General features: G+C 46.2%; 10 protein-coding genes across 11 annotated transcripts in view; 5 read left to right on the forward strand and 5 right to left on the reverse strand.

Annotated features, from left to right (window-relative positions):
• Nucleotides 1-4,309: 4,309 nt before the first annotated feature.
• LOC117890789 (uncharacterized protein CG7065) lies at nucleotides 4,310-10,363 on the forward strand. Its single transcript, XM_034795867.1, has 3 exons — nucleotides 4,310-4,655; nucleotides 4,712-6,911; nucleotides 8,435-10,363. The coding sequence occupies exons 2-3, from the start codon at nucleotides 4,793-4,795 to the stop codon at nucleotides 10,012-10,014; spliced, it is 3,699 nt and encodes a 1,232-aa protein (XP_034651758.1). The 5' UTR covers nucleotides 4,310-4,655; nucleotides 4,712-4,792; the 3' UTR covers nucleotides 10,015-10,363.
• On the forward strand, nucleotides 5,036-27,640 carry LOC117890866 (UPF0729 protein GD16342). 2 transcript variants are annotated; one of them, XM_034795965.1, is made up of 3 exons: nucleotides 5,036-5,041; nucleotides 13,315-13,320; nucleotides 27,036-27,640. In XM_034795965.1, the coding sequence occupies exon 3, from the start codon at nucleotides 27,046-27,048 to the stop codon at nucleotides 27,418-27,420; it is 375 nt and encodes a 124-aa protein (XP_034651856.1). In that variant the 5' UTR covers nucleotides 5,036-5,041; nucleotides 13,315-13,320; nucleotides 27,036-27,045; the 3' UTR covers nucleotides 27,421-27,640. The 2 variants fall into 2 exon arrangements, with proteins under 2 accessions (XP_034651856.1, XP_034651847.1); XM_034795956.1 differs by lacking the exons at nucleotides 5,036-5,041; nucleotides 13,315-13,320 and adding an exon at nucleotides 26,840-26,965 and having other exon boundaries at nucleotides 27,033-27,640.
• Nucleotides 10,705-11,494, reverse strand: LOC117890846 (frataxin homolog, mitochondrial). The gene is made up of 2 exons (XM_034795933.1): nucleotides 11,161-11,494; nucleotides 10,705-11,094 (listed from the first exon to the last, which is right to left on the reverse strand). The coding sequence occupies exons 1-2, from the start codon at nucleotides 11,461-11,463 to the stop codon at nucleotides 10,840-10,842; spliced, it is 558 nt and encodes a 185-aa protein (XP_034651824.1). The 5' UTR covers nucleotides 11,464-11,494; the 3' UTR covers nucleotides 10,705-10,839.
• LOC117890800 (basic proline-rich protein) lies at nucleotides 11,833-14,620 on the forward strand. Its single transcript, XM_034795878.1, has one exon. The coding sequence runs from the start codon at nucleotides 11,974-11,976 to the stop codon at nucleotides 14,371-14,373; it is 2,400 nt and encodes a 799-aa protein (XP_034651769.1). The 5' UTR covers nucleotides 11,833-11,973; the 3' UTR covers nucleotides 14,374-14,620.
• Nucleotides 15,432-27,891, reverse strand: part of LOC117890773 (neurogenic locus Notch protein) — a 53,561-nt gene continuing 41,101 nt past the window's right edge. The window contains exon 9 of the mRNA XM_034795855.1: nucleotides 15,432-15,512. Coding sequence (XP_034651746.1) covers nucleotides 15,490-15,512 — 23 coding nt within the window. The 3' untranslated portion in view covers nucleotides 15,432-15,489. The remainder of the gene's footprint in view (nucleotides 15,513-27,891) is intronic.
• LOC117890855 (histone H3.3A) lies at nucleotides 16,115-19,975 on the reverse strand. The gene is made up of 3 exons (XM_034795945.1): nucleotides 19,892-19,975; nucleotides 17,318-17,624; nucleotides 16,115-17,227 (listed from the first exon to the last, which is right to left on the reverse strand). Exons 2-3 carry the CDS (start codon nucleotides 17,597-17,599, stop codon nucleotides 17,099-17,101), a joined length of 411 nt encoding a protein of 136 aa, XP_034651836.1. The 5' UTR covers nucleotides 17,600-17,624; nucleotides 19,892-19,975; the 3' UTR covers nucleotides 16,115-17,098.
• LOC117890809 (dolichyl-diphosphooligosaccharide--protein glycosyltransferase 48 kDa subunit) lies at nucleotides 20,722-22,290 on the reverse strand. Its single transcript, XM_034795884.1, has 2 exons — nucleotides 22,100-22,290; nucleotides 20,722-22,019 (listed from the first exon to the last, which is right to left on the reverse strand). Exons 1-2 carry the CDS (start codon nucleotides 22,275-22,277, stop codon nucleotides 20,812-20,814), a joined length of 1,386 nt encoding a protein of 461 aa, XP_034651775.1. The 5' UTR covers nucleotides 22,278-22,290; the 3' UTR covers nucleotides 20,722-20,811.
• Nucleotides 22,903-23,750, forward strand: LOC117890835. The gene is made up of 2 exons (XM_034795922.1): nucleotides 22,903-23,413; nucleotides 23,481-23,750. Exons 1-2 carry the CDS (start codon nucleotides 22,987-22,989, stop codon nucleotides 23,630-23,632), a joined length of 579 nt encoding a protein of 192 aa, XP_034651813.1. The 5' UTR covers nucleotides 22,903-22,986; the 3' UTR covers nucleotides 23,633-23,750.
• LOC117890880 lies at nucleotides 23,659-24,139 on the reverse strand. Its single transcript, XM_034795976.1, has 2 exons — nucleotides 24,075-24,139; nucleotides 23,659-24,015 (listed from the first exon to the last, which is right to left on the reverse strand). The coding sequence occupies exon 2, from the start codon at nucleotides 24,003-24,005 to the stop codon at nucleotides 23,772-23,774; it is 234 nt and encodes a 77-aa protein (XP_034651867.1). The 5' UTR covers nucleotides 24,006-24,015; nucleotides 24,075-24,139; the 3' UTR covers nucleotides 23,659-23,771.
• LOC117890828 (follicle cell protein 3C-1) lies at nucleotides 25,361-26,505 on the forward strand. Its single transcript, XM_034795910.1, has 3 exons — nucleotides 25,361-25,504; nucleotides 25,571-26,202; nucleotides 26,280-26,505. Exons 1-3 carry the CDS (start codon nucleotides 25,501-25,503, stop codon nucleotides 26,463-26,465), a joined length of 822 nt encoding a protein of 273 aa, XP_034651801.1. The 5' UTR covers nucleotides 25,361-25,500; the 3' UTR covers nucleotides 26,466-26,505.

Raw genomic sequence — 27,891 nt, forward strand, 5'->3', positions numbered from 1 at the left:
AGCTGGAATAACTGTTTCTCCAGCATTCTTGGCTGTCTTTCTTTTTTGTTTCTTTCCAGTGTAGAAGAAGACTTGTAACTTGCCGCATTGTATTCTTTAGTTGCTTTAGTTTCAACTTATGTTTTGAATTACGCACTGCCTAACGCACTTTTGAAATCATGGCCAAGCTGGGTAAAAACTTTACCGTGCGACCCATCATCGGTGGCACGCCAGCAGTGGAGTGCCCGTGCCCCCGCGACCACGAACCCATTCCACATCATTCCCCTGCCCTACCCAGGCCATTGCCCATTTCGTAGCGGAAAGTCCAGCAACGGCATACATCCAGTGGCAGCAGCAGCTGGTGGGCAGTGGGTGCTTCCGGCGCAGCATTACGGCTGGGCAGAGCAGAGCAGAGTAGAGCAGAGAGCGGTATGAAAAGGGGAGATGTGTATGGAAGTAGAAATTAAAATGAAGCACAATGAGCACATCCGGCCCGGCCACAGCAGCTGAGGATGAAGGATGGGATGGGATGGGATGGTATTGGAGGAGGAGAACTTTTTTTCGTTCACTAGCAATATCCATAGCCATAGCCATAGAGATAGCGATAAAAATCGTGGAATATGTATGTATGTACATGCAATATATACGGATAGGGGTAACGTAGGGCTACAGTGGTGTGGGGTGGAGTCCCGAGCTGAACCACCGGATCCGCGCCAGACAGTTAGTCAGTCAGTCAGGTTCCCGTTCAAGACCCCGCTTCTTCTCTTCCCTTGCCCTTCCCTTTGCCCTTTGAACGGTTTCCATTGCAACAACCGAGAGCAGCCCATTAAGCAATTTCAAATTCTTGAAAAATTAGCAACCCAAAAAAGAAAATCGAGTAGAACCAAAGCGAAAGGCGAATGGGGTGGAAAGGGTGAAAGAAGAAAGCGAAATAACGCGAACCAACGCCACTTCTTGAGAATAATTAATGGAATTTTTGAACTTTTAGTGCAAATGCCTCGGAGACAACTGCTTAAACAGCATTTTCATTGATGCTTCCTGCAGCATCAGGGTATGGTACCCCCCTCACCGCTACACCATTCCTTATCTTTGAGACTCTGGTCGGGTCTGGTCTGGTCTGGTCTGTGTGCTTTCTGCCACTGTTACAAGTAGCAGCATGCATGCGCCACAAATAAATTTGTCGTCGACTCAAGAAGATTGTTGCAATTGCTGTCGGAGCTGGTGTCGTGTCCCCCCGTCCACCCAGCGACCAGGCAACAGCCAGTCGCCGTCGCCCCCCATTCAACGTGAATGAAAATAGAGCAATTTGCATTATTCGCATTCGAGCAGATTTCGCTTTAATGAATTGCACACAACTTGCCAAGAAATATTTCGAGCAAACAAACCAGAGAAAAGACAAAAAAAAAAGACAAAAAAAAAGAGAAAAGACGAGCAGGCAGCGTCACTACTTTTATACCCGGTACTCAGTCATGATCTTATCTTATGATTTTTGTCGAATTGTAGTTTATTTTTTTTTTTGCCATATTGTTCGCCCTTAGAGCACGAGGCAGAGTGTTCAAGCGGCGGAGGCCGTGCTGGAGGAGCTGGACGATAGCCACTGTAAATGCAATTTATTTTATTTTGGCTTCAATAATGATAGTCTGTCTATCAGACTGATTGGAAATGGTCATTCTCTAAAAGCCGCGATACACTGAAACTTTTGCATCCAAGCCTCAATCATTGCAGATGCCAGACTTAGGCAGAGTAACATTATCTTTAAGCAAGTCTCAACAGAGTTTCTGGAACTAAAGCTTCTTCAGCTACTGCACTGCACCGAGATATGTTCATATGCGCATAAATTTATATGTACATATGTACATACATTTGTACATACTTATATATTAATGGGGGGCTGTGCCATTTATTTACAAGAACACAACATACCCTTGCAGCATGGCACGCGGTGAGTGGCGGTAGGCCATAAAAATATGAACACAAAATATAGAATGGTAAATGAGAAACTTCTGCATTTGTCTGACTTGGCACTTTGTCTAAAACACAACGAAATGAACCCCTCTGGCCATTCAAATCTCTCCCTCTGTCTCTGTGCCTGTCTCTGTGATCTGATGTGATATTGGGCACCGGCTGGCTGAACCACGCGAACCAGGAAACAGTACTAGGAATTGCGAATCGCAATTGTGGCAGTGGCAGCAGCAGCAGCAGGAGGGTGTCGTTGTAGTCGCCCCATTCTGTCTGTCGTTTTGAGTCTGTTTCGGCAATCGGAATTCGCTCATCTTCATCATTATGCGAGCTGCTAGCCATCGCATCCCCAAGCGCTGCCCAGCATTTTCCCAAGGGCTCCCTCCTCAACTTTAATGCAGAATATCATTTGCATTCACGTTACAGCAGCAGCAGCAGATCGCAAAATGAAAACCTCAACAGCTGTGCTGTGGATTCGCAATATTTCGATGTCAGAAATGGACAAAAAAAAATAAATGAAAAAGGAAAAACCGAAGAGAAATATGAGAAAGCGAGCCATAACTCATGTCACCATGTTCATTAAGTGTGCGACCGTTTGTCCAGTTACTGCCACTCTGTCTACTGCCTACTGCCACTGCCTACCTCCACTCCTGTCAGATGCACCAGCTCTTCAGGCATCAGTGTTTTGGGTGACCAGGGTTGAGCGGTGCGGTGCGGTGCGGGGCTTTACAGTATTTTATTGTCTATGTGCGCATATGGTCGGCTCATTGTGAAGTCGCTTGAATTGCCATTACCATTATCATCATGCCCATCGTCAGCATCATCGTGTAGCGATTAATGCGGCTCTTCATCCAGTTACAGATACGTGTTACATCTATCACAGAGAGAACACGTCGAAATGGCAGAGGGTGGGTGGTTTGGCTGGCTGGCTGACTGGCTGTCTGGTCTGTTTGAGAGGGAGGGATGGGATGGTGGTTGCGCGGCACAAATTGTTTTGGGAATGCGTTCCGTTTGCTGACATTTGTCCTCGGTGACTGCACATGTGGTCGGCCTCGAGGGGCCCCCGTGATATTAATGCCATTGCCCGACACAACAACAAAAAGAACAAGCCAGGGATTGATTTAAGCCACCGCCAGAGAGTGAGTGGAGTGGAGTGCATTAAAAACACATTTAACACTTGGCTTGTGTTGAGCCACCATAAAACACATCATTTCAAACAGCCACTAGCACAACTCAGACCTGCACAAACCCAATTACAACCAGCATTTATGCTTTTCGGGTGGTTGTATGGATTTAATTCCCATCGGACAAACAAAAAACATAAATGCAAACAAAGGCTTACAACAGACAAAAATTCAAATTTTTCGCGGTCAATGCCTGTTTTTGGTAAACGCTTTAACACAAATCGGACATTTATCAACACTTTATCAAAATCCTCGATTTTGACCTTCTGTCTAACATTATTGGCAAGCCAACACTCTCAGCTCTGAAACTATCGTTTTATCCGAATGATGAGTCAATTGTCTTTGGGCTGAGAACCTTAGCCCCTTGTAATATTCAAAAGAAAATTCAACATCGGTTAATTAGATTTCCGATCATCACTTTTACGAGGACCTTGTCTAGGTCCACCTTGCATCTTTTATTAATTTCCTTGGTATTTTCAGTATTTTTACGCGCTATGCCACCCTACCCTTGTCAAAGGAGACCAAAAATATGTCGGAAAGATACTGATCCTGATTACACTGCTCGAAAATTAAACCTGGTGTGTTTTCAACGCTTTTTTCAAAACTTTTAACATTCATAATGGCGGTTTAAACATATGAAAATGGAGAAACGAAATAAATAGGTAAGAACATTTTATTTCAAGATAGATCTATGTATAATTGCTTAACAACTTACGTTACATTCTTAGGTGTATGCTGATTTATTTTGTATTCACAGTATCCAGTATACGAGTAATTGCATTTTTCTCATTTGTATAAATATATATTTACGTGGAACTTGCATATGGAAGTATTATTTTGTTTTGACACTTGCATGTTTAGGTATTTTTTGGTCAAGCGGTCAAATGACATAACATTCCATTCCCACTTACGGTTACGTTTTCTGTTGGCCTTTCTTTTTAATCTTATTTTTAAGCAATGCAATAGATGTCCGGAAAGCTAATCAACATTGTGGACAATTGATTCATCAATCGGATAAAACTAAATTTTTTAAGGGCCTAGAGTCCTACCTTATTAATAATATAAAACATCAAATTAAATCGTAGAAAATGATTTTTTTCGGTATTTATATGTACGGCATGTTTTGAAAGTAGAAGGTATATCTCGGTATATTTTTGAGTGTCTGGCGGTATACTTGATCGATAAATCAGCGGTCACACTGCCTATATATGTATAGTTTTCTTTTCTGACTTTTAAAAACAAATAAAAGGCAGGCAAAAAGTGTATTTAGAATATTTTAGTTTTTGGACAAACGCCTGTTAGCCTGCAATCATTGTAAGTAACATTATTTAAACGGGCAAGCTACATATTTGGGCGCTAGACGCTCCAAAGAAGCGCGCGTGTGTGTGTGTGTGCGGCGGCATTTAATTTGAGTGAACCAAAAACAGTGCTGTGTTGCACAAAAACAAGAAAAGAAGACAAAGCCGAGGAAGGCGTAGCATGAAGGACCCGAAATTAAATTGATTTTGATTTTGGAAAAACCCCGAATAAACGGTAAGTAGGGAACGGGCTTAATTTCTCTTACTACCATGTGCTTCGTATTCGGACAGGTTTTTTCGGTGTTTAAAGATTGATTCCGATTCCGAGATTGTGTGCGACAGTTTTCCCTCCAACTCATATAGGCGGAAACGATGAGCTTTTTGCCGGGCGAACCAGTGCCACCCGGTTTCGAGGAAGATGACTCCTCTGCCCGACCGGCCGTCATACAAAAACAAGTTGACGATTTCACACGCGGGCCATTGATTGGCACCGAGTATTGCGTCGAGATAATCGAAAAAATCATCACCAAATACTATTGTGTCCTGTGCGGCAACCTCAGCGATATTCGGACGGTGTTTGTACATTGGACATCGGTGTCGCATCGCAGCAAATACTTGCAGGTACATTACCAAAAAGCCTACGAGATACTGCAGAAGATACAGAAGCGCGCAACAAATGCTGAACTGGTGATTGCCACTGGGACTATTTGCTCATATATTGAAAAACATTGCGGCCGTCCGCGTCGCATGGTGTCGGTGCTTGGCGCACAATTCAGCCAATATCGTTCGAAATTCTGCAGTCAGGCGCGTGACATGTTCCATTTTGATGAGTGCTCTGGACCCGACTTTGTCCAGGAGGCACAACAATTGGTGCAGGAAATAATGAAGAAGAAAGAGGAGAAAGGAGCGCCAAAAAAGAATGAACGCGATGAGAACAAGAACAACAGCAACAGCAACGACTTCATTGCCCTCGATGCCATATCCAGTGATGATGAAAGCTTTGGCCCCAGCACTAGCACTGGCCAAAATTATAAGAAGAGCAACCCCTTCGACGACCAATCGGCCAGTGGCCGTGGGGCCAATCGTTCTCCACCGGCGCCTGGTGAACTGCCCAAGCAACAGCTACCCACGCCCAAAGAGCTCTCCATACAGGCATCGATAATTGCCCATGAGCGCTACAAGTGGGAGAAATTTCGATGCATGCTCGAGCTGCAGTTGAAGCAGCTGCGCGACGAGACGGAGACATACGAATCGTTTCCGGAGAAGCATCCGGACTATCCAGACGAGTGGAAGCAGTTCTGGAATCGCCGCTACAAGCAGCTGCAGGAGGAGAAGACCGATCCGAATAGCTACGATTACAAGCCCGAATGGATTAGCTACTGGAAGGACAGACGCGTTGAGCTCTTCAACATTGCCGTCGCAAAAATCAAAAAAGATCTGAAGGACAAATTCAAGTTGACCGACGAGGATGAGGAGAAGACGAAGGATCTCATGGAGCGCTACAAGATACGTGTCTCCAGTCCACGAGAGGTATCAGCCGGCCCCGCATCCAGCGGCTCCCATGTCCGCCGTAAGCCGAATTTTCGCAACAATCGAGGTGGCGCCGACGATGCTGCTGAAACTGTCATTGACATCAGCGACGACGAAGCGCCCAATCCATCAATGCGCAATCGAGCGCAGTATAGACGCTCTCGCTCGCTTTCAAAGTCGCCCAAGCGTGGTTTCGGCGGCAGCGGTGGCGTCGGAGGTGGCCGTCATCCAGGATCACGCAGATCACGCAGCCGCTCGTCGCGGCGACAGTACAGCAAACACAACGAGTCGCGTAGCACTTATTCGCGCAGCCCACAGCGTGGTCATCGCTCCAGATCGCCTGTCTACTATCATCGCCGTAACATGAATCATCAGGTTTTGTCATCGAGTCATGGACGATCGCGTGATGGCTACTCGGATCGTCGCAGCGGTGATCCAGAGCGACGATCCAGGGACAGGGAGCGCACCAATGATCCTGATTTCTATCGCAGCGGTAGCTATAGCCGTGCGAGTCATGGGCCATACGAGCGCATGGAGACATTCCGTGTGATGGACCCGCGTGTCTATCCCGAATATAGTTTGCCCAACAAGACACGCTCCAAATCGCCGCCAAGCTCGAAGGACAAGGATAAGGATAAAGATGCAGAGCTGCTGGCCGACGATGGACCTCTCACTGTGGTGAGTGTTCTGCGCATGCTATCCGCCGTTGAGGATCATTTGGGTAGTCTCGGTCCTAAGGCATTGAGTCTGCTCAGCAAGGCACTGGCCATGGAGATGGTGCGGGCGAACGCGGCCGATGATCTCCTACTGAACGATGATAATTGTGTGCTCTTGGAGACAATCAAAGAAAAACTGAAGGGCATCCTCATAGCCGAAGTGCTGGATGATCCGCAAAAAGTGCGCGTTGTGAAAAAGTTGATCACGAATATAGCGGCCATCATCTTTCAAGTGAAAGCCAAAGGTATGTTGACAAACCCAAATAATTTCTCCTTTAAATTAACTATAAGTAGAATGTACATAAAACCATCCAACATAACATATACATATATGCATAGATATATATGTATACATGTACATATATAGTTGGTATTATCTGCGTGTGTGCGGTAAGTATTTAGTGTTCTGTTCTGTGTTCAGTAAAAGTAAAAGGTATTCCCCATAGGCTTAGTATTTTTTATATTCCTTTTGTCCCTTCGGAATTCTCGCGTTTCTTCCTTTTCAGTCTCGCGCCGCGCGTTTGGAGCCTCTCCTCTGGCTTCAGTTTTTTTTTAGGTTTTTTTTTAGTTTGCCGAATGAAACCCCGAATTTGCGTGTGTCCTTTGTGACCGAATGTGCAAAAGTTTTAAGCATCGCCGGGCACACTGTAAAACTATTGCCATTCCGTTTCCAAGATTTCATAAACTTGGGGTTTCTATTGGTTAAAGGAATAAAATATTAATATTGAAATAAAATAAAATTCAGTTCCCTTTCATTCGGTTCAAAAATCAAAACAAAAATAAATGAAATTAACCGAAGCCGAATGGCTATTTAAATAAAATAGTTCATCTGAATCCTTTTGTTTTCAATCTGCTCGGGTTGGGGTCTATCTTTCTCTCTCTTTTACTCTCTGGCGCTGTAAGCGGACGCGCGCACTCTGTAGCCGAAAGTGTAGGAAAAAACGGTTGTTTAAGCTCCTGAAAAGCCAGGCTGAAAGCTCAACATATATGCAACATTTCCACACTGTTTAAGAAATTAATTTTTAAAAAATGATGTGCTATGTATGGACTAAAGTTTAAATATTCAATTATTAAATGTTCATATAAAAGGGAAATAAACATTGAAAAGGAAAAATTAATTTATTTAATTATATTTAATATGTACAAATTTAATTACAATTTAGAAAAACAACAAATAAAAACAAAGTAATTTAAATGGCCATACGAATCTGAACCAAAGTCAGATGGTTCTGATCCGATGCAGCCATGTGAAAGCTTTCCTTAGCCCAAGTACCGTTTTCAGCTAAGCTTTTAGTTATGGGGTAGTGTGCGCGAATGAATAAATGAATCGGTCCGTCTTATCGTTATTATTCCGCGCATTTTCGGGGCAAGAATTTTGTATACTTCAACCCTTCCGGATCGGATCGGAGTTGAACAGCAAACCATGGGCGACGCGTCGTCGTTCGTGTTGGATCAGTTGTTGATCGCTTTGATCGGTGATGAATTAGATTTTAGCTTTCTTTCCTTGTTTGGTTAGTGTTCAAAAAAGAAAAAAGTGTAACAAATTAACGCCCGCAACGCCCCTGTGGAAGGAGAGAGCAAGCAGCATCCTTCTACCACCGCCACACCATTCCATAAGTATAAAATGTAATTTATTTGCCAAGTAATTTATGTTGTACTTTAACTCGATTTCGATCTGTGAATCGCACAAACCATTTTGCCTTTAATACTTGAGACGACTGACGATGATTAACCTTTTCCTTTTCTGCCCGTTCACGCACCATTTTAGCCAAGAATGACGGCGGAAGCAGCAACAGTAAGGCGGCGGCGAATCCCATACCGGCATCGCCCATACGATTGCCATACGATCGGAGTAGTGTCAGCTCGAAGCTGGCCAGTGCGTTGGTTGTCAATGGCTACTATGATGTGAGCAGCGAGGACATGGACAAGCTGTTGCATTTCTATGCCACACTGGCAAAGATCGAGAAGAGTCGTCGAGTGGCGGGCAAGAAATTTCATTTCCACGAAGTAATCAATCTGCTGGGACTGAAGCATAGAAAGGGGAAGGTGGTCAACGATGCCCTTGACATTGACATCGATGAGCTGATGAAGGAGGTGGAGAGTCAGCTGCATAAGAAGGAGAAGATCGAAACGATTGTGGGGCCCAAGTCGGATAGCATTGGCATGGAGTCCCTCACCGATTCCGATCTGCAGACATTGCTGCAAAATTTCAAGTTCCTTTCCAGCGAAGAGCAGGTCCATCTGATCGGTCATCTGCGCAAGCTTGAAGTCCAGGAGCCGCTGCGCGTCGAATGTCTACGCAAATATGTGAATCTGGCTGAGCTAAGCGGCGATGGTGAGTCCTGCAGTGATTTTCTTTCACGCGTCGCTGGTACCATCAATCCGGAAAATACATCTGCCGTTTCGGCTGCCGTTGCCACCGTGACGTCGTCCAATAAATCTTCATCTGCGACTGCCACTGCCTCGGCGGCGGCTGCTGCTGCTGCTCTGTCCTCGCTGAGTGTCCGTCGTCGTAGCTTTGAGCGGGAATTGAACGTGCCGCAAGGCAGCAAGCAGCGTCGCATCGGCCGCCCTTCACCCGGATTCATCATTGACGATGATGACGACGACGATTATAATTTTGATGATTTGGTGATGAAGGCCTGCGACTCGAATGGTGGCAGCGGCGGCAGCGGAACTGGTGCTGGTAGTAGCAGGGGCGGCGGCGGCCTACCTTCAGTTTTACCGGCCTCATCTTCGCCGAATGCTTTGACTTTCAAGCCGGCCGCTTCTTCCAAGTTTTCGCTCGACACTGAATCGATTATAGCCAATCTAATGGACACGCTCAGCAACTGCCAGAAGCAGGGAGGCGGCAACGGTGGTGCCTCGCAGCAGGGGAATCGTGAACGCCCCTCTGGTGCTGGTGCTGGTACTACGGGTCCAAGCAAGTCTTCACGTTCCGCCGCAAAGAAACTGCAGCAGCAGCTGCAAAAACAAGGATTCACCAAAATGGGAGGGCCCAATGCCGATCCCGCAATGCAGCAGCCTCAGAAGCAGCATCCCGGTTACAATCAGCTGGATGGAAATTCGGCATTTCAAATGCCGTCGCAGCAGCATCACTTTGGCCAAGATCCCAGCGCGACTTATAATGGCGGATACTCCTTTTCTGGCTACTCGAACTACCAGGGACCTGGGCAGGATATGCCCAGCGGCTATGGCGGAGTACCAATCAATCCCTGGGCCAACAATGGTGCTGCCCCCCAGCCGCCGCCGTTCATTCAGCAGCAAAACTACATGGCTGCCCAACAGCAACAGCAACAGCCCCACCCATCACAGCAGTACAACAATATGTTTGGGCCTCGTCATTAGTTTTAGGTTACAAACTTCATATTAGATATTCATATTCTTTTCTATACATATTCATTTCATTTGGCACGCAAAAAAATCAAAACCCCGAAAGGAAAATCAGGCAAATGTACGTCTGTCTCATTCTATTTCGTGCCCGGGCGCGTGTGCTGTGTTTAGTCCGTTATAAGTACAGCAGTCAACTGTCTCGATACCGAGTTTACAGTTGTTTTGATGGCCACAAGATGTATATTTTTATTTTCATTTGAGTTTGAGTATGCGTCAGCAGTTGAAATAAAGAGCGAAACATTTTCAGAGCAACGGAATAAAAGCTTCTATCATAACGGTAGGAAATTCTTGCAGCACCACAAAATCTATCTTTCTCTCTCTCTCTAATTGACTTGAAGTCAAAGAAAGTCGTCACCGTCTTGCCGGCTGAGCAAAGTTTTTGGTTTTGTAATTAAAATACAATTAAATATGGTTTAAATATAACAAATAAAAAAAAGATAATGAACATGGTTAACCTTTTTTATAAGAAATTAAATTCTTTGTATCATGACCCGATATCCTAGCAGCACTGCACGAGGACAAAAGCTTGTGGATGAGAGTGTGCACCAAGTAAATGAATCGGTGAAATAAAACGTTTCAACTTTGACAGATCTGCCCTGAGCAACTGTCCACCCTATTCTGCAGAACAATAAAAACGTAACAGGATTGTGTTTGTAATAACATTTACATTTAAAACATCCCCATTTTTTAGCAGAATAAACGAATAAAGTGAGCGAAAATGTAAAGCATTAAACGATCGACTCTTTCATTTTTCTTAGTTTTGTATCAAGGAACTAAACTCTAACTACAGTGTGGCAACCGCATAAAGTCCACGGTCTGTGACTTGACAATTGTTGGTATTTCGAGCTGCAATAACTGATGCAGCGACTGGCCCGTGTGCCTGTATATCCATTTGCCGGCCTTGGGTGTGCCAACGAAATCGAAGCGCTTGGGACCGCTGGTGGGGGAACTCAGCCAGATTTGCTTGTTGGGCGTCTGGCGATTGATCACATAGGTGCCGTGGCTCTTGCCAAGATTCACTGTAAGAACACCATCCTGCCGAAATAAATAAAAACACTGTAGCATGATGTAACCATTGTGTGTGTTGCGGAAGAAACTTACGCCATAGGCCACGTCGGTGCCAATGAGATCTGTGGCGTTCTCGGTCAGCTCCTCAAAGTAGTCGCACAGCCCGTCAAGGGTCTCGGAGCACAGACGTTCGTAGGTGGCCGTATCCAGGGCGCTCTCCGTCTCGATTTGGTTACTAAAAAGCCGCTTGTTCAGAGGTCCATTGTTTTGACTGAGGCTTTCAGAGGCCGTCGTTACCGTGGGCAGACGACTATACCACGAGCTCTGGTAGCCTGCAGTGGTGGCAGAACGTATATTCAAGCGGCTTAGCCGAGTTAATAAACGCCTGGTAAACATGGTGTGTGGTTTGTTTATAAATATTTCTAGTATGATTTGACTCGGTATATTTACGGTATATTTTGAAAATTAGTATTTCGGTATGCATTTTAGGGCCTAGTCGATTTATTTAGACGTCGAAATTGAGTTGGCGGTATATCAGTAGTTCATAAATTGTTTGATATGTTACGATTCTTCCGGTATTTACGGTATATTTAATAACGTACATTCTTGCTATAATGATGAACTCTACGCTATCGACTTTCTCGTATCTTAAAACCTGGGAATGGCTTTTCCATCGGTGGTACATTAATGGTCTTTGGCGGAAGCAGTAATATATATTGGTATATTTCTGAGGGTCAGACGGTATATTCTATCGATAATTCCGCGGTAACACTGGCACCGACGCAAACCAGAGAAAAATGGCGTCGCCATGAAAATTTTTCTGTTGTTGTCGATGAAATAACCATTGAATCGTGTAATTAGTTTAGATGCAATTTCTTTTCAATAAAACTAAAATATTGTGAATGAATGATAATGGCGTTGCCGAGCAACTACAAGCAGATAGCAGTGGGCGCGCCAACAGGCCCCGGACCGGTAACACCGCTCCAAGGCGGCAGCCGGTCTCGTTCGTCTGGCGGCGGTGGCGGTGGGGACAGGAACAAGGACCAAACGCCCATCTTTACCCACAGTAACTATGGTAATCCGGCCTTCACACCACAGAAGGTGACGAAATCGTCGAGTAGCAAGAACCAGAACGAATCACGCCTGCCCAAGCCACCGAAGCCGCCAGAAAAGCCCACACTGCCGTACATGCGGTACTCAAAGCGAGTGTGGGACATGGTGAAGGCTCAGAATCCGGAGCTCAAGCTGTGGGAGCTGGGCAAGAAGATCGGCGCCATGTGGAAGCTGCTCAACGATGAGGAGAAAACTGAATTCATCGACGAGTACGAGGCAGAGAAGGTGGAGTATGAGAAGGCGCTGAAGGCATACCACCAGACGCCCGCCTATCAGTCGTACATGTCCGCGAAGAGCAAGTTCAAATCAGATGTGGATATGCACGAGACGCCGTCCCGTGGCGGTGGCAGCAAATCCCACGAGCGTCGCATCGACATCCAGCCAGCGGAGGATGAAGATGACCTCGATGAGGGCTACACGGCCAAGCATATGGCATATGCTCGGTATCTGCGCAATCATCGACTCATCAATGAGATCTTCTCGGAGGCTGTGGTGCCGGATGTAAGGTCCGTGGTCACCACCACACGGATGCAGGTGCTCAAGCGGCAGGTGAGCTCCCTGACGATGCATCAGACCAAACTGGAGGCGGAGCTGCAGCAGATGGAGGAGAAGTTCGAGGCCAAGAAGCAGCGCATGGTGGAGTCCAGTGAGGCATTCCAAGAGGAGCTGAAGCGCCACTGCAAGCCCGCTGTCGATGACGATACCTTTCAGAAGATGGTGCACCGCATGTACGAGGACATCAAGCGTGATCGCCAGCGGCTAGACGAGCCCAGCAATACCACCAACAGCTCAACGACTGGCCCCGTCTCTGTGTCGGCCGCTGGTGGTCCCACCTTGGCCAGTCGGAACGAGGAGGCCTCCAAGCAGCAGCAGCCACCGACGCAGCCCGGCCAACCGTCTGCAACGCCTGCGCCAGCACCAGCACAGGACTCGCTACCGGGACTGGCATTGACACCAGCGAAAGAAACTCCAGCGGTGACGGTCAAGCCGCCACAACCTAATCCACTGCCAATACCAGCACCTGCGGCACCGGTTGCGCATGTCCATGAAACCGCAAGCAAGACGGATCCAGAGCCCATGGATATTGAGCCACCGCCAAAGCCCTCAGTTCCTCCGCCGCCCATCAAGCCTGAGAAGCTGGAAATGGCCGCCGCACTGCCGCCACAATCGACCGTGACGATAGGAGAGCCGCCCAAGGATGTGCTTAAGGTGCTGCCACCCAGCAAGGTGCCAACACCGACGCCCGTGCCAACGCCCACACCGCCACCGCCAATGGCTGTTGGCGATGTGGTGGTGGGCGCCAGCTTGAATCCTGGTGCACCGGGATCTGTTCCAACGGCAGCGACGACACCAACGCCACCGCCACCAAATGTACAGCAGCAGCAGGCACCACTGCCGCCACAGCAACAGCAGCAGCAGGCGCCACAACAGCAGCAGCAACAACAGCAAGCGGCTCCTCCACCTGGATTGCCGCAGATGCATCCACATCCTGGCCATCCGCCACCGGGCCATCCGCACATGCCACCGCATATGGCGCCGCATCAGCCGCCGCCTGGAATGCCTGGTCTGCCGCCGCCGCCACCGCACACGGGCTATGCCAACTATGGAGGACCACCACACGTTCCACCACCGCCGGGCGGTCCAACACGCTCGCCCTACTACCAGCCTCAATATGGGGGCCATCCGACGCCGCAGCCCTACTATGCACCCTTCTCCCCCTATCAGCAATCGTACGGACCACCGCCCGGCTCACACTACATGTCGCCGCGTCCACCGCCACAGCACAATGGGAATCCGGGTCCAGGCGTGCACTATGCACCCGAGCACGGCAGTAATCCACCTCCGCCAGCACAGCAGCAGCAGCAAGCGCAACAGCAGCAGCAGCAACAAGCGCAACAGCAACCGCCCCCGGGACATATGCACGAACCGAGCGGAGCAGCTGTAGCCGGAGCCAGCGGTGTAGGTGTGGGAGTCTACGGCCAGCAGCCGCCACCTCAGCAAGCTGCCCCACCGCCCAGCAGCGGCGTCGGAGCAGGAGCAGCAACGACACCGGGCGGACCACCACCAGCAACTGGAGCGACAAGCGGCGAGAACCCGGCACCGACACCCGTAACAGCGGCGACGGCGGCAGCACCACCACCACCTGGCAGCAAGCACGCAGTAGATGCGGATAAGCATGAGACGAAGGACTAACTGGGACTTGTACCTCTCCCATACCCATACCCGCAGCCACAGCCATACCCATGGCTGGGATGCATCTCAATCAGATTCTAGTTGTAGTTTTTAAATTATTCTTGATTCATCCCTTTCTTTATATGTGCCGCCCCGCCCCCGTGTTGTAACATAGCTCCCTCTCGTCCCGTACACCTGATGCTGATCCCCCATTTATGTCTCTCCAGCCCCAGCCCCACGTCCACCCCCTCTACCCGACCATGTGGGACGACAAAACATTTACATTAATATATTAAGTTGAATATACCTTACCCTGCCCCCATACACCTTTTTTTTTGTGTACTCTGAATATATATTAGATTGTGACGAAATATACGATTGAAAATTAAATATAAAATAAAACGAATTAATAAGAAGTGCAGATGTGTTTATTCCCAATCTATACATACATACATTGCATGTATGTGTGTGTGTGTATAATGCCGAATAAACATTCCATTTTTTATGGTTTCTTCTGATAAAAGACTACTTATTACAAATGTTATGTTTATTGCACTACAGTGGCGCCATGATCCCGCATGTTTTGGTTGGCGATTGTGTTTGGAACTACATGCTGTAAAAACTAACTCAGTGGCGCTGCCAAGTGAAGCTTGAGCTGTGGCCACAACTTGACTTTAGCGCGAAAGCTTTGCCAAAAATGGTACATATGTATATGCATATAAATAATGAACTTATACGCCATGCACGTGCACATATGCGAAGGGGGAGAGGAAGCCTCCACTGCCATTTAACGGCCAGCAGCTAAGCCATTCCCACCCACTTATCTGCTGCACATCACGCATACACACATATGTACATATGTATGTGAGCACACAGACCGTACTAGAAATCTCTCTCTCTTTCCTACACTTACACACACTGAGATTATCACACAAGTCGACAGAGCGCGCAAATGACGTTTGCTTGGCTTTTGTGAGCAACTGTACCCACGAAGCACCCCACAACAAAAGATAATTTCAATGTTTTTTTTTTTTTTTTTTTTTTTGGTTTCTTCTCTAGAAAAAACCGTTTATTTTTTGTGTGATTTTTGTTGTTTTGTAGTTTAAAAGAGTTTTAGGGTTTACAATTTTTGTTTCGTCATTTTTGGGTGTTTCGTTTTTTTGTTACATATTTTGTGTCTATTGATTAATTTTTTATGTTTATTTTTTCGGGGATTCTATGGCAGTCTTTAAGATAAAGATTTCTGCTGATTTCTGATTTTTGTTGTTAACTATTTTAATGTATTGCATATTATTTATGTAATTATTCTCTTAGTACATACCATACGTATATAATGTGTACTTTGTTGTTGTTAATTTCTTCAATCTGTGTTTGTGTCTGTTTTTGAATGCCCCACCAACTCTCTCACAATCCATGGAGGGGGGGTTAGCTTTCTGTTCTAATTATGTTCACTCTCCCGTGCCTAAAACGTATAAAATGCTTGTAATTCTAAAACTTATTTAATCAACTACCTTCGTCTCCGCTCCCCACACAGAGAGGGAGCGGAACGAGCCGGGGCCCACCTGTTTTATTCTTTCCTTTCCTACTCTCGCCGCAACACCACACCAACACGGTTGGTATGCGTGTGCGTGTGTGGCGTGTGCGCGAGGTACTGTTACTGTTTGTCTGATCTTCAACAAGAACCGTTGTTCGGGTTCGCGAGTAAAGGAAAGGAATAAAAAGACAAATCTATTTTATATCTAGTGTCTACAAGATATATGTATGTATGCTTTCTTTACGTTTTATATGTAGTATATATGTATGTTTAGAAATAAGTGTATTCAATTCGGTCTTCGGTGTTATATTGGATATCATTTTCAGATGTTCTTGTTGTTGGTTGTTGTTAAAGTTGGGTGTCTATAATGTTTATAGCGCCGCCTGTTCGCTTGCCCACATGGATTCCGCTCTCTGGCCCGGTATTGCCACCTGGTCGCACCTTCCTGTCGCCTTGCCACACGCAAACGATGCTCACTTGCCGTTTACCGGCAGTCCCCTTTCACACGCGCTCGGGTGGTGTCAACGCAGCATGCCCCATGCAGCAGCTTCTTTCGGGGGCTACTGCGCAGGGCAATTAGTGGATGGGCACTGCCGGCAAACAGGGCATCGTCCACGCCAGTTGGAGATGTGGTGGCGATGTTCGAGACGACAAGAGCGGCGCGGCCAGAAGGATGGGATGGATCTCAATTCGATGAGATGAGAGAGCGACGCGGCGACGACGATATAAATGATATATATATATATGTATATATATATAGAAAAATAAACTTAAATTCTAATGTACAATTATAATAGCAATAATAATAAGTGTTACGCGCATATGTGTATGTATGTTTAAGTTAAATTTTCAGGGGCCATCTCTTTTTGCCGGCAATCGGGCGCCCGCCCGGCTGTGTGTTTTTGTATGTGCTGGCGCTGGCCCAATTTGCCAGCAGTTAGAACGAATTTCATTCAAGAAAACTGCCTCTACCTAAGTTAATCTTAACTCGAAAACAAAGATGGTAAGTGTATACATGTAAGTTTTGAAATGGATGATTAATCAACTTGTTTTGAGTTCCCCTTCAATGTGGCGCGACCATTTGCATGATGTTTGTGTTTGTGTTGCTGCTGCATCTGCCGCTTGTTGTTGTTGTTTTGTGTAGCGGAGCAGCGGTCGCGCGTGCATTGCAAAGGGAATTGTTACACTCCACTGTGATCATACTTCTCCTCCTTAAGCACGCTCGCCACGGATGCGGCGCGCCAACTGAATGTCCTTGGGCATAATAGTGACGCGCTTGGCGTGGATGGCGCACAAGTTCGTGTCCTCGAAAAGGCCCACCAAATAGGCCTCAGATGCTTCCTGCAAGATGTACCAGAGATTGGCAGTTTTAGTACACTTGTTCCCCTCTCTCTTTAAGCGGAAGGGGAATGGGGACGGGACGGGACTCACCTGAAGGGCACCAATGGCAGCCGACTGGAAACGGAGATCTGTCTTGAAATCTTGAGCAATTTCACGAACAAGACGCTGGAACGGCAGCTTGCGGATGAGCAGCTCAGTCGACTTCTGGTAGCGACGGATCTCACGAAGGGCAACAGTGCCGGGACGATAACGATGGGGCTTCTTGACGCCACCGGTAGACGGGGCTGACTTCCTGGCAGCTTTGGTGGCCAGCTGCTTACGAGGAGCCTTTCCTCCAGTCGATTTACGGGCGGTCTGCTTAGTACGGGCCATTTTTCTTCTTTATTTAAATCAAAGACTGCAAAATTCGTCAGAAATTGAATGGTTTATTAGTAAATAATTTTTGATTCTCTTTAATTTTAGTGAAGTTTTTCCTACAACTAGAGATAAGCACTAACTTTGATCCTAATATTCAACACTTTCTAGACTTTTGGAGCAGCAACGTCTAAGCGGGCGATGCTCAGCGCCGGAGCGCTGGCAGCCAACTGTGGCAGGCGAAGCTGCTGTGGCCTAGAGGAAACCCCAGCGAGGGTTGAAATCTTTGGCCAGCAGCTGCTGATGCCTATACATTTTCCCTTTGCCGGCATTCGGCGCTTTCTGGGTAACACTTGAGAAACATCCACTCGAGTGGAGACGGACAACGTCTGGTGTCTTGGTGGGCTTGGGCTTGCTCCGGACCCCAGCGCCAGCAGAGGCAGCAAGCAGCAGTTTCGCTTCGAGTGCCTCTTCAGCGTGCTCTTCAGCCATTGTGCGAGTGCATATATTTCTCTTTTCATGAGCACACAACATGATTCGATATTTTTCTTCCATCTTGTATGTTTTTATGTCGTTTCCCCCGTACCATGCTGGGCCTTTATTTTTTTTAGTCGTGCTGCGCGCCTCTTCAACTTATTTCTTTTTTTTATGCGGAATCAATCAAGTTGAAGAAATGATTCATGGTTTTACATGTTCCTTTATTTCTGTTATTTTTACCCAATATTCTTCACCGTCTTTCTCTTTCCGATCTGCATAAGCCAGAAAACAATAGGCATGAAACGAACGAAGGCACTTACTTTTCAGAGCAGAGCGCTGTGGAAAGAGATTTAGTTTGTGTGCGTAAGAAGTGAACGCACAATTTTACGAAGCGCCAAAAAAGTAAACAAACGAAACAACTTATTGCGATGAGCGCCATAAAAACGCGCCAAGCCAAAGAGGGATGGCACTACTACGATTGGCGTTAGACAGAGAGCGCCAGTGGTTGTGGCGGACGGGACAGTCACAAATTGCGTCGTTTGATTTCGTGTGCGTGTCCGTTTGCATGTGTGTGTGTGACAGCTGCACATCCTATTGAAACTCAAGAAAAGGCAAAATAATGCAAGCAGTGGGGACTGTAACTGTAACCCAGGGGGGTTGGGGAACCTTCTGGAAGCACAAATCATCATCAGCCAAAGCAGTGCGCATGACAAGTTTCACAAAGTGCACTGCACCTACATATGTATCTATCTACAATGTAGATTCTACATACATACATATATGAATGTATGCATGTGTGCGTACGAAGACACAAAAGCATTTCATTTCTTTGCGCGTCTTTTTTATTACACAAAACTGTATTTAACTCGTTGCTTTACGCACATCCATACATATATGTACATATGAACATCTGTGTCCCGTACAGCACTCAACAAATAAAAAACACTCAATGTATGTATGTATGCATGTGTTGGTACAGACAAAAAGCAAAAGCTTAGATAATGTTAATACGAAGAAATACTTTAATGTATATTCTAATATGCGACGTTATTGGTTTTAACTGTTTCTCAGTAAACTGTTTAATTGCAGCACCTTTCAACACATTGTTTTGTATATGTATGTATGCATTGGGATGTGTGTGAGTGCGTTTGCATATTTGTGCGTGTGTCGCCTCGCCAATAAATAATAAATTATTGTATATGATTTACAACACAACCAAAATATGCAAATCTTGTTTTTCCCGCCCTTTTTCGGATCTATGCTTTTCATAATCACCTCACAAAAAACTTGACTACAATCACTTTAACTATTTAATTGCTACTCTCTTTCTGGCAGCCATTTTGAAAATTCGAGCAACAACAAACGGTACCCCACTTCAATGCATCCATCGTGCAAAACGAAGTCACCTCTCACGTCGCCTTCGTGCATTTGTGTGTGTATCCGTCGGACAAGAAAAAATTATATATGTAAAGCGGCATTCAATATCAGGGCTCCGTTGGCCGTCCACCGGAACCCCAAAAATAAAAACAGATGCAGACGGACGAAATAGTTTGGGACTCCGCCGGCCGTCAGAGCCCCGAAAACGAGATAAAAACGAACTGAACATGTTAGGGCTCCACTGGTTGGCCAGCGGAGCACCCGAAAACCAGAAAAAAATTATGTGTAAGCAGACATGTAAAATCGAGGCTCCGCTTGACGGCCGCCGGAGTCCCGAAAACAAAACATTGTCAATACATTATTACCGCATTTCGTTTGCACAAAAACATTTCCCTATAGCTGCCAAGCTAATCTTAAGCGAGAATATATTTCAGTTTAATTTTTAGGAGCACTCACCGTTTAATTAGTTCAACAATACACTTTTAGATTTTTTCCACAGAGAACGCACACACACTTTGACGATTTCACAATTAATGTGACCAAAATCAGTAGGGGCAAATACCCAGAAAATTGTCACATTCAAATATACCGTAAATATACCGAATCCTAAATCGTCCCTGATAAAAAAAGTTCTGCAGAAAACTTGGTGACTTTTATGAATATATCTTTATGATACAATGAAAAATATGGAGAATTAACGCCATTTAATTTGTGATCAGCATCATAAGAAAACTCAACTTTTTCGAAAAGTGGAAACAGGGCTGGGGACGTTGTTACTTCGTCTTCAGATGTCTCCGTTGGTTATTACATAAAGATGTGGTTTATATGTAGCAATTGTGTATCATTGTCATGTATTACTCTATTTTAATATTCTTTTTAATACAACAAGCTAGTTAGGACTCTCAGCCTTGAAACTATAATTTTATCAGATTGACGAAATAATTCTACAGAAGATTAGCTAGCTTTGAGGACTTATTTTTTTGGAAATGTTTATAAAAAGGGTGAAACAAAATGTAATTGTCCCTATGTATAGAAAGTATATCTCTCAAATTTAAATGAAATGGATTTTCAGAAGCGTCTTCGAGTTCTTGTTTAAGGTTGTTTGAGAATTGATTATTTGTTTTAAAACCCCCTATGTATAGATTCATATGTGCATGAGTATATGTACATACATATGTACATGTTTGTCCCACACCTTCGACAAGAGTTTTCCCTCTCCCTCTTTCTCGTGGCGGCTCCTGGCCGTTTCGGAGCGAGACATAACGGTTTAGAATGAAGCAGTGGGATTTAGGTGTGGAAAGCAGTGTAAAATGATTTTATTTTTGATTGCATTGCATTGACAATTGCAAATATGTTTGTTTAAAGAAACAAATATTCTACTGCGACTTCTTGTCCTCCCTGAGTGGCTTGCCAAGAGGCTCATCCTTGAAGTGAAGGAACACAAACGAAAAGATAAAGACACCAATCATCATAGAGAAGGCGCTCGTGTAGTACGGGAAGGCGCTGGGAATGAAGCGCTCGTACTGCGTGTGCTCTAGCGGACGCACAGACACCTGGGTGGTGCTATACAGATGGGTGTATCCAACACGATTGTAGTCCACCTTGAACTGGTAAACGCCATAGACATCGGGTATCTTGAACCTGGCCTCGTAGCTGCCCGTCTTTGTCTGCTTCAGGAAGGTCCTCACGAACGGGTCGATACGCACAAACTCCAGCTGGATGTCACTGGCCTTGTATGCCTGCCACTGGCCAGCCACCAGCTCCTCAATAGCAATTGTATAGATCACGGGATCGGTAATGGTGTAAGCCTCGCCTGGTGGCAGCAGCTCGCCCTCCTTGTGGTGCTGCACAGAGGCAACGCGCAGGCGGCCGGTTTCACCAAAGACCCACTGGCTGATGGACTCAGCGACAACTCGATTCCCGGAGAGCTTGTGGAACACACCGCTCTGAGCATACTGGACGGCCGTGGTGAAGCTCTCGTCCGAAAAGAAGAGTAGGGAGCCGGAGAAGACGACACGGGCATTGTTGCGTGCCTGGAGGGCGGCAATCAGCAGAGTGCCGCGGCCCACAGCGTGCGGATAATCGGTGACACTGGACTGAGGATTGTAGCTATACGCGCTGCTCTCGGCGGTGAGCAGCTTTAGAACCAGTGGGTTCTCCTTGTCGGCAATCAGGCCCGTGCCTCGGTACAGTAGTGGTGCCGAGTCGGCCTTGCTGTTCTCCCTGCCAACAATGGTATCGGCCTGGATCAGATTCTTGGCCGATGTCAGGATGGTTGTGTGCTCGCCAGAATCGCTGACATCGTAGTTCAGATGATCGATGACTGCTGCGTTCTCCTCGTCCAGCTCAAAGCCACACTCCGAGGCAAACTCCCGCAGAGCATCACCAGACTTTTCACTGCCAGCTACCAGCACATTGCCGCCGTCGTCCACAAACTTGGCCAGACGCTCCACACTGATATCGCCGCCAAACTCCTCCACACTGGGCGCAAAGATGATCACATTCGTGTAGAGATACTCGCCATAGCGCGAAAGCAGCAAGCTGGAGTCGTCCGCTAGCTTGTATGTTAGTTTAAATCCACGATCTGCAATAAAATTAGTTTTTCGTCAATACAAATTTGTACACGTCATAGATTAGGCCAGAGGCCGGGTGCGGTTAAATTACCTTGCAGCGATTTGAAGAAAATCGAATGGGTCTCGCGTATGGCCAGATTATCCAGCAGCACCAGCGTTTTGGCATCAGTCTGCAAAACTGCATTGCAGTTATAAATGGCCAGGAGCGCTATTAGTACAAATTTCCACATATTTAAGACCCTTTTTCCCTGGACCGGCTTTTGTGACATACAAAAAATGGCCGACGACGGAAGCTACGCGTTAGTGCGTTTATTCAGTAAGGGTATTCTCGAGCCTGCGGAATCGATCGTTTCGGAAAATGTATGAACTGCAAAATAGTGTTGTTATTAAGCATGTTAGGGATTTGTGTAGTTACAATTGGATTGCTCAGTGCATGCCGTATGGAACTTCTTAACAATGGAAACATAATGTATATTATACATATATGTATGTGCATTCGGTATTTGCCAATAATGCATACTGTGCGCCAAATGTGCATTATTGCCAAAAGTGCGCCAATAACAAATACAAATTTAATTAATTTCTGTAATATGATTTAATTTTCAATAAAGGCATGGGAAATAGGGAAATATCTCATAGGTGTTGTGCACAGTGGTTTAATTTATATTTTCACTTGTCGCTCCAGGACTAATTGTCAACCACACATTCCTGAGCTGTATATCAGCAGTTCTCGCGGTCAAGAATATTAGATTCCTCGGTGCTGGGTTCCTTAAATGTTTCTACAAACATTTGTGGGTCTCGAAATCGACCGATTCGTATCAGGGATAAAACATTTACTGGAATACCACAGATGCCGCGACCGGCTTCCATGATGGACTCTTTGTATTTCTCTGCACACAAAAGAGGCAAGAAGCATCATAGCAAAAGTATAGGAATAGGCATAGGTAAGAGAAAAGTCGAAATTGGTAAGAAAGTGTAATGGAAATATTCGAAAGCTGCTGTCGGACCTGCGGCAGCGAGTGCCTGGAGGCCCATAATATCTTCGAGGAGGAGGTCACTGTACGTGACAAGAAAGTGACGCTACTGGAAATCCTTACGGCCTGTTTACCGGCGTCGCTGTCATCTTTAGAGGAGGACGATGACTATCCCAAGCAGATCTGTCGCATTTGCATAAAGAAAGTGATCCTCGCCTACGAGTTTCACAATACCTGGATTACCGCCCACGCAGAATTCAATGTGGCATTGAAATTCGAGCAGAGACGAAAACGCAGTCTGGCCACCAAGACGCAGGCGAAAGCCAAGATAGAATACACGCTGTACCCCAGTGGCGAGACGATCGAGGACGCCCATCGGACTGATGATACTCCCACGAACACGGTGATCTTCAAAATAGAGCCTGGAAACGGTAGGTTGATGAAGCATCTGATCTGATCTCATCGAAATTAAGTAATGCTCGTCCCCTCTCGCTATAGCATCTTCCCAAGATGTGGCGTATGAATTGCCAACAGAGCCAGTGCCGTCGACAGAGGATGGGGCGAACTTCAAGTGCGGGATGTGCGAAGAGCGATTCCACACGACGAAGGCCTGCAGATTCCATTGCAGGTTCGTGCATGGAGTCCAGTAATGCCCACAATCCAACGCCTTTCCATTGTGTGTACGTTTAAATGTTTTGTTTTACTTAGCTATAGCATAAAGCAACAAAAAAAAGAAATGGTGCAATGAGAATGACATTTTTGCTAGTTTGCTGTTGTTGTTTCCTTTCTTTAATCATCCTCATCGTTGCGCACCTTCTGGGCACGGGGATCGTCGTGGCGGAAGACGACATAGCCCAGCTTGTAGCGGCGATTGTCGCCGTCCTTGGCATAATAGTTGGCCACTCCGATTCCTGCCATCACGATGCCACAAATGGCCAAGGCAGAGCCGCCGACAATGTCGGGTATCTCGTTCCAGGCGCGCTTCAGCAGCGACGTTGTGCCACGGGCGGCGGGTGCAGACATATTTGGAGCTCTGTTAAAGAATTACTTTTAGTTTTGTTGGGTTTCCAACGAATATTTGCAATTATTTACCAAAAATTGACGTTTCAGTTACACAAGAGACTAGTGTGAACTCGGAATTATCGATACCGCCTGACCCTCAGAAATATACAAAAATATACCTTTTCATATTCAGATTATACCATATATCCTATAACATATTCCTCGATTTTGATATTCTGCTTAATATTACCAGCTAGTTAGGACTCTAAGCTCTAAATCTATAATTTAATCTGATGTTTGAATCGATTCTCCACAAGATTGGATCGTTTTTCAGTATACATATTTTAGTATTTTACTTAAAAAATGCATCGAATGACTGCAATCATTACCAAACATTTTGAGATTTGATAAATAGGTATTTAGGTATTTACTTTCCTCAACTTTGTTTCCTACAAATGTTACCTGAAACTACAAAAGCCTAAAAATACGCAATGACGCGCCATCTACCTTAACAGATGGCTGCTGTCAAACATTTCTTGTGCTGTTAGGCGCATTTATCAGAAAAAAAAGCGCCTACAGTTTTGAACACCGGCCGTAAATTGACGGCGCATATTAAAGTAAGGAAAGCGCCGCTATATATATGCAAAAAAAAACGCCAGGTAAGACCCTCCAATCAGGATATCCCTCACTCCGTTTCCCAATGCACTTTTCGCGCTCTCCCACAGAACATCAACTGGAAAGCGGCGCAAGTGATCCAGCTCCTGAAGCTCTTCCAATAACGCCGAATTCTATACGATCCGATGGAAGAGGATTACCGAATCAAGGGCCGTTGGTCCTTCGAATTGGCAAAAATTGTCCGGACCCTGCGTCAAGCGATGCCGAAGCCGTCGGAGAAGATGTTGTGAACACATTCGGTAGCCTTATCAGCGCAAAGTGCCGGGCCTACAGTTGCCCTACTGGTACCAATTTATGGATTTCTACAAGCCCCATCTGAACAACTGGAGCCAGTCGCAGCAGGCTCGGGTCCTCAGCCACACGACATCGAATGCCGGAAAGACCAGTGCTGGTCCTGGTGCGGGTCCTCCAAACGATCAGTCGTCATCTGATAGCAGTGAGGATGAGTGCACGCCCGCCACCCGGAAAGCCGTCAACAATTATACGACAGGATCTGTGAGGTGATCTTCAAAGGGCCCAAGGGCGCATACGTGTTTGAAATCGCTGAGGATCATTTGTAGATTAGATTAAGACCTCAGTAGATTCATTTGAGAAATGAAATACAATGCACGAGAGTGCAAGCAGCTCTTCAAGTTACGTTTCTGCTGTCTCAGACCTCGCCCTGACCCAAATGAACGCAGCAGCGTTCAAACTTGAACTTCATTGGAACTGGCCCTGCGTCGCAGTGTCGCAGTGCAGCAGCGTCGCAGATTCGCAGAAAACTGCAACTTCAGGTGAAAAATGGTTTATAAAATGCGAGAACGCAGTGGGGTAATGCAATTAGTTGAATAATCTGATCAAGATGGGTAAGTCGCGATGTGCAGGGCACCCGTCGCCTACGCTCAAAGACTCATGCACTGATCCGTTCGCAGCCTGCCATAAGATGTGCTTCACCTGGATGCTGTTCATGCTGCTGCTGGTCGTGCACTTGGAGGCCTCGAAGATTGCCTACAAGAAGCCGCTCTACGGCAAGAGCAACTACATAAAGGACAAGCGCATGAGGAGCAAGCCAGTGGCGTTGCCAACCACAACCATAGCCCCAACCACTGACGCAGCTTTGCCCGCTACCGTGGAGTTCATAATTGTGACCACTGCTAGGCCAGAGCTCAACGGCACCACAGAAACTATCAGAAGAAGCAGCAGCACCACCACCACGGAAGCCTTCAGCAGCGAGGCCTGTGGCAGCAGCACAACCCCAACGCCTGCAGCTGCAGCCACAACGACAGCAACGACGACAACCTCCAACGGTTTGGACAACACTTTGCCATCGCCACCGACGCCAGAACCAGCAACGGCAACAGCAACAGCAACAGCACTAGCACCAGCACCAGCAACGAGCTCCAATCTGGACAACCATCCAGTGCCGTGCACATGCGGCGTTTTCCTCTCCTCGCAGATGCATCGTGGACTGCACGAGGCGCCGCTCATACATCAGGAGCTGGATCGCATGTATCCGTGCAATGCGATTGGACGGAAGCAGTGCCAAACCAAATGCCTGGAAGCGGTAAGACAAAATCAATTTGCATTCAAAACGGGAATAGAAACGGAAGTAAACAGCTCCCACCCAAAAATCTAATGCAGATCGTACAGCACCTACCCAATTCGGCGAACATTGTGTGCTCTGCACTTGGCCATGACTGCCACAAGGAGCGGGCCTATTTGTTCATCAAGAATTGCCACAATCAGTGGGTCAACACCAATCTGCAGGCGGGCAGAGAGTATTGCTGTAAGGCGGGCGTGCCCTATCGCTGTCCATTGCTGGGCTAAATGGTTTGATTTCCTCAATAAATCCTTTGATATACATATTGGACACATTATGATTGATTATGGGTTGGCTGGTGGTAGTAAAACATGGAACATAGCTCCTTATTCATGCGAGTGTCGGCACAATATCCAAATGCGCGCCAACAATTCGGACGTTTAGTATTTTTTGAGTGCGCATCAATCCAATAGAGATAAGTCATGAAAATCAGTCGTTCTTCTGAAGAATTGAATGATGATTCGAGTAAAATTTCAGTTGTAAAGCTAAGAGTTAGTTAGCTTGTTAGAGCTGATAATATTAAACAGAAAATCAAAGTCGAGGAAAATTATTTTAGATGTACGGTATATTTACAGTATATTTTGAAAATGAAAGGGTATATTTCCGAGGGTCTATCTATCGATAGCTCCGCGGTCACACTGCAGCTGATAGCAAAAACAGAAATGAATTAAATTTTTCGGGGTCGGGGGCAAATAAAAGAGAATTGTTTAAGCGAATATACTAGCAGGTGAGTGGCAAACGCGCAAAATACATGTACATATGTAATCATCAACCTTTCATCCAATTTGGTGCAGAAATTTAGAAAAAATGGTGTGCCTACCGTGCTTTATCATTCCATTGTTGCTCTACATTTGGCACAAGTTCGTGCAGCCCATTCTGCTGCGCTACTGGAATCCGTGGGAGAAGAAAGACGCCCAGGGGAATGTGATCAAGGCGGGGCCGGACTTCCCCTTCGAGTGCAAGGGTGGCGTCTGTCCATTTGTGCCCGGCAGCAAGAAGGCAAACAACGCTGACAACGACACAGAGACGACCACAACAACTGAAACAATCACAGCCACAGATGGCCAGGAGGCTACAACTACAACGATTACAACCAGCAGCAGCAGCACCACCACCAACACCACAACCACTTTGTCGTCATCATCAGAGCCAAGTTTGGCGGAAACAAAGAAATTAATTTAGTCAAAATTTCATGTTTCTCTTCTATTTTCTTCTTGCTTGTACTCTGACTTTTGACACAACGCACACAATCACACACACACCATACCATGGAGCACGAGCCCGCCCCCGCCGTGTGAGTGTGCCCGGGGGACAGACACGTTATCAGAGGAGCAGCAAAAACAATTACGCTTAAAACAAAAATGTTAACTTTAATGTAATACACATTGCAATCACCACCCAAAAACTGAGTCTCAAGTTCTTTCTAGAGGGGCCAGCACAAGGGTTCGAAGGTCGCACCCACTCTGCTGCTTCGACTGCTGTATTTATGGGTTGCTGTGTTCATTTTAAATATATGTTAGAAACTCATTAATGTGGCACAGATGTGGCCTAGAGCACGTCTGCTCGTTGGCTAATAGTGTGGGCCCAACCGAAGGCTCACACCTAACCCTTTTTATCAACGAAACTTTTAGTGTATAATATAAGATATAATAT

The sequence above is a fragment of the Drosophila subobscura genome, chromosome A (assembly GCF_008121235.1).
Source record: "Drosophila subobscura isolate 14011-0131.10 chromosome A, UCBerk_Dsub_1.0, whole genome shotgun sequence".
Taxonomy (NCBI): domain Eukaryota; kingdom Metazoa; phylum Arthropoda; class Insecta; order Diptera; family Drosophilidae; genus Drosophila; species Drosophila subobscura.

What these genes read in the sequence shown, in the direction of transcription:
- LOC117890789 (XM_034795867.1), top strand. Translation starts at nt 4,793, where the DNA reads ATGAGCTTTTTGCCGGGCGAACCAGTGCCACCCGGTTTCGAGGAAGAT. An exon ending in CTTTCAAGTGAAAGCCAAAG is followed by an intron (nt 6,912 to 8,434) that starts GTATGTTGACAA and finishes GCACCATTTTAG; the next exon opens with CCAAGAATGACGGCGGAAGC.
- LOC117890846 (XM_034795933.1), bottom strand. Translation starts at nt 11,463, where the DNA reads ATGTTTACCAGGCGTTTATTAACTCGGCTAAGCCGCTTGAATATACGT. An exon ending in GCACCGACGTGGCCTATGGC is followed by an intron (nt 11,095 to 11,160) that starts GTAAGTTTCTTC and finishes TTATTTCGGCAG; the next exon opens with GATGGTGTTCTTACAGTGAA.
- LOC117890800 (XM_034795878.1), top strand. Translation starts at nt 11,974, where the DNA reads ATGATAATGGCGTTGCCGAGCAACTACAAGCAGATAGCAGTGGGCGCG.
- LOC117890855 (XM_034795945.1), bottom strand. Translation starts at nt 17,599, where the DNA reads ATGGCCCGTACTAAGCAGACCGCCCGTAAATCGACTGGAGGAAAGGCT. An exon ending in CTGCCATTGGTGCCCTTCAG is followed by an intron (nt 17,228 to 17,317) that starts GTGAGTCCCGTC and finishes TACATCTTGCAG; the next exon opens with GAAGCATCTGAGGCCTATTT.
- LOC117890809 (XM_034795884.1), bottom strand. Translation starts at nt 22,277, where the DNA reads ATGTCACAAAAGCCGGTCCAGGGAAAAAGGGTCTTAAATATGTGGAAA. An exon ending in TTTCTTCAAATCGCTGCAAG is followed by an intron (nt 22,020 to 22,099) that starts GTAATTTAACCG and finishes ATTTTATTGCAG; the next exon opens with ATCGTGGATTTAAACTAACA.
- LOC117890835 (XM_034795922.1), top strand. Translation starts at nt 22,987, where the DNA reads ATGGAAATATTCGAAAGCTGCTGTCGGACCTGCGGCAGCGAGTGCCTG. An exon ending in CAAAATAGAGCCTGGAAACG is followed by an intron (nt 23,414 to 23,480) that starts GTAGGTTGATGA and finishes CTCTCGCTATAG; the next exon opens with CATCTTCCCAAGATGTGGCG.
- LOC117890880 (XM_034795976.1), bottom strand. Translation starts at nt 24,005, where the DNA reads ATGTCTGCACCCGCCGCCCGTGGCACAACGTCGCTGCTGAAGCGCGCC.
- LOC117890828 (XM_034795910.1), top strand. An exon ending in AAACCAAATGCCTGGAAGCG is followed by an intron (nt 26,203 to 26,279) that starts GTAAGACAAAAT and finishes AATCTAATGCAG; the next exon opens with ATCGTACAGCACCTACCCAA.
- LOC117890866 (XM_034795965.1), top strand. Translation starts at nt 27,046, where the DNA reads ATGGTGTGCCTACCGTGCTTTATCATTCCATTGTTGCTCTACATTTGG.